At 34.4% G+C, this 3,752-nt stretch overlaps 1 protein-coding gene across 1 annotated transcript; it reads left to right on the top strand.

Moving 5' to 3' along the window:
• Positions 1–2,231: 2,231 nt before the first annotated feature.
• LOC122028990 (protein LIM3-like) lies at positions 2,232–3,494 on the top strand. The gene is made up of 2 exons (XM_042587958.1): positions 2,232–2,553; positions 3,484–3,494. The coding sequence occupies exons 1-2, from the start codon at positions 2,232–2,234 to the stop codon at positions 3,492–3,494; spliced, it is 333 nt and encodes a 110-aa protein (XP_042443892.1).
• The last annotated feature ends 258 nt before the right edge of the window (positions 3,495–3,752 follow it).

The following is a 3,752-nucleotide window of genomic DNA, read 5'->3' as shown; positions in this document are numbered from 1 at the left end:
CTTCGACATCATTTCTCAAGGCGGGAACAAGTTTTAAAAAATTGGGTTCAATACATTATATCACGATGGTGCTTCACAGCATGTGTGTGATAAGGAGTCTAAGCCGAACATATAAGACTTTGTTTGAAATGATTTGTATTTCTCTAGGTCCATCAACTACTTTTGAGTCGAAATTAGCTGATGGACCTAGGGCATTCTAAACATCAGAAATTTAATTTCGGCAATTTCATTTTTTCCAACATATCAGAGTCCCGTGAACTTTTTGTGTCTGATAGTGAGTATCATTGTCTTACCATGAGCTTTCGACATCATTTCTCATGTGAGAATGAGTATAAAAAAAATTGGGTTCCATACAATATTTTCAAAAGGAATTTACAAATATAAAAGAGAGGGAGTTTCTAAGGGTAATCTTGGGAAGTATTTGACAAGCATTATTTATCTAAAAGTTGTAGTCCAATTTAATAAAGGTTAAGCAAGCATACGCCTTTTTGTTTTCTTTTGAAACCTTGTTTTAGTTTTCGAAAAAAATAAATGTTGTAAATTGAAATAAATTTAAAAAACATACCTATTTTATATATAATAAATATTTAATTTTATTTAATTCTTAATTATTTTATTAAAAAATTTAAAGTAAAAAAATTCCAAAACTTGTTGTAAACTGAACAAATATATTTAGCGAGTATCATGAAAATAAAAAAGTATAATGTGTGATATAGTTGCATTTTTTAATTTTTTTTAAAAAATATTCACTTAATTTTAATGTACTGATTTTGATAAAAGGTATATTATATATGATAAATAAAAAAGATACAATCAAATTAATGTTTAAAGATAGTCATTCATTTCTAATGAAATATTCGATCCAAGTAATTATCTATAGTATGAAAGTATATACATATATGTGTACTAACGGTAAGATGGGTGTTCATTGAGAAAGGGGAGTGGATCTCAATATTTTATTTTTATCATTCTTTTGTTTGTTCTATCCAAATCGTTAGTAATGACAAAATATAAAATAAAGTAGAGAGATACATGGGATTTTACTTGGTTCTCAACCCCCAGAGTCAGTATATCTAAAGTCTATGAACTCAACATGAGTCCACTAATGATCTTCTTTCTGAAAATTTTCTGGAGACAGAAAAATTCATCTTATAGTTTAATTACAAGCACAAAATAGAACATGAAATTAAACACAACTTGTACAATAAAAATAAACCAAAAAGTAACGAAGCGGATCCTCGAATTCCTTGGTTATAGAACTTGGATCCTAGAATTCCTTGGTTATAGAACCTCGTGTTGCAGTTTACTTTTGAGCACAGAGAGTCACTGACTTTAGTGATCGAAATTTTAGTTCGTCACTAACTCAAGTGATGAACTTAAATTGTCATTACTAAATTTAGAGGCAGAAATAAAAATCCATGGCTAATTAATGATGAAAATAAAATTTCATTGCTAAATGTGGTTGCCGACCAAAAAAATGTGATCAAAATTTTCGATCGCGAAGTGGTCAGTAAGTCCGGTCGCAAAGTGGTCGGTAAGTCCGATTAGCAACCGAAATTTAGGTCGTTAATTATAGATTTTCTTGTAGTAACATGAGCTCTGTAGAAGCAGAGATGAATTTCAAGGATACCAGAAGCTGGAATCTAAGTCATTCTCACAAAAATTTTATAGAATACATACGCTAAGGACTTGTCATGGATACATGATATATCTATCTCAGAAGAAAATTGGTGTGGGGATGGCAATCTAAACGGGAGCTTCTTCTTGAAGCCCAATGGCCCAACTTAATTTCCAACGGGCACCGAAATATATATTCAAGCAAAAAAAAAAAAATTTCAAAGAAAAACTCATAGACATATAAAATGATGGAACCTAAAAAAAAGTGAAATAGTGGGCTGTCTATCCTTGAACTTTTTCTAAAAATTTTTTCCTTAACATATCATTATATCATTGCTCGGCTATAAATATGGGAAATATTAAAATGGAAACAAATATTTATAAAATGGAAGAAAAAATTGATGCTGTCCAGTAATCCTTATGATTATTATGGTAATCCATCAAATGGAAACTGCAGTTATGCATGGAATCCAAATCTCACGCACTTAATGCGAATATTCTCGGCGAATTCTTCTTCTTCTGCCACGGCATGCATATAAATATAGTTCACAAAACTCCTGAGAGTTTCATCACTCGAGACAATTGGAGACGATACAAGTTTTCAAATCTTCATCATGGCGCACCACAAGGCTCCCTTCTTCGTCTGTGCGATAGCCATCGTCGCCGCTTTACTACTCTCGGCCGCCTCGCCTGGGAGCGCCCAGTTCTGCGGAGCAGACCTCGGCGACCTCCTCGCAGACTGCATGAAGTACGTTAGGATCCCGGGCCCCAAGGTGAACCCCTCCGCAGCGTGCTGCGCCGAAATCAAGAAGCTCGACTTGCCGTGCCTGTGCGATAATCTCCCGCCGGGTATCGAAAAGAGGATCAGCTTGGAGAAGGCGGTCTTCGTCGCCAGGAAGTGCGGGAAGACGGTGCGCAAAGGAACCAAGTGCGGAGGTAGGAAATCATGCAACTCAATGATGATCGATATCTTTCTTGGTTTAATTTTAATTAATCGACGTTTGAGTTTTGAATTTTCTGTCCGCAGACTTCACGGTTCCATTGATGTGATGACCTGAGATGGAAGCGGAGTGGAGACTGGTTGGATCGAGAGGAGAAGCTTAAGGCCCTTCAGTCTCATTATTATTGTAGTTGAAGAATAATGATAACGTTGCGATGACATTGAATAAGTTACAATAAAATAAATTTTTCGAGTATGAAATTTTCTAATTAGGATCGGTTCATTTCAACAGCTTCCGTTCAATTAGATCAGATTAAAAATATGAAATAAGTATTTAAATAATAATTAGAAAATTGGGCAATTGATTTGCTTGATTAATTAATTAGACTGACACTGATTATTGCGATTTGAGAATATCGAAGTTGCATCCTTTTGCTCCAATGAATGTGAAAATATTAGAATCGATTCCATCTCTAACCAGTGAAAAGGTTGTGTTGTATATAAAATTTAAAAGGAGTGAACCTTATATGTAATTTAATTTTATTTTAAAATATTTAAATAAAAGTCTTTATTCTCCTCAATCCCTCGCACATCACAAAAGAGGAGTGTTTAACATCAAATCCAAGTGATCGATCAACGCTATAGTAAATCTCTAACTTGAGATTCTTCTTTTCTTAATCGAGCAAGTCTTCTCTGAGCAAGTATTTGCTCTTCCCTCGCACGCTTAGCAGCAACAGCTTCATCATCTAGCACTTCGATCGGAGACATTATATACATCCATTTCAAAGCTCAAGTTTATCCTTTGTACGTAGTCTTCAAGTGTCGCATCCCTTTACAAGATCTTATGTTTTTCTTAGTTATGATATAGCTTGTACCATAGGAAATGCTTGTTTGCTGTTTAACTTTTGCTTTTTCTCGCAATGCAGAATGCAATTAATTATTTTCACTTCCTCTATTGTTGCATTCATTGAGATCGGAAATCAGACATAAGAAAAACTATGCAACAATCCTGGCAACATTACTGCTTGGAGTTCAGAGAGTTGGAATGAAGGTATTAATCTTGATATTGTAGATATGAAGTTTAATGAGCAGTAGTCAAATTATGCACACTTTTCTGCTCCAATGCTAATCAGTGAGAGAAACCAATCTATAATGGACGTTAAGGGAACAAGAAGCAGGGAGAGGAAAGGGCGAA

Source organism: Zingiber officinale, chromosome 10B, assembly GCF_018446385.1.
Source record: "Zingiber officinale cultivar Zhangliang chromosome 10B, Zo_v1.1, whole genome shotgun sequence".
NCBI lineage: Eukaryota > Viridiplantae > Streptophyta > Magnoliopsida > Zingiberales > Zingiberaceae > Zingiber > Zingiber officinale.
This window is presented reverse-complemented; position numbering and strand designations above follow the sequence as displayed.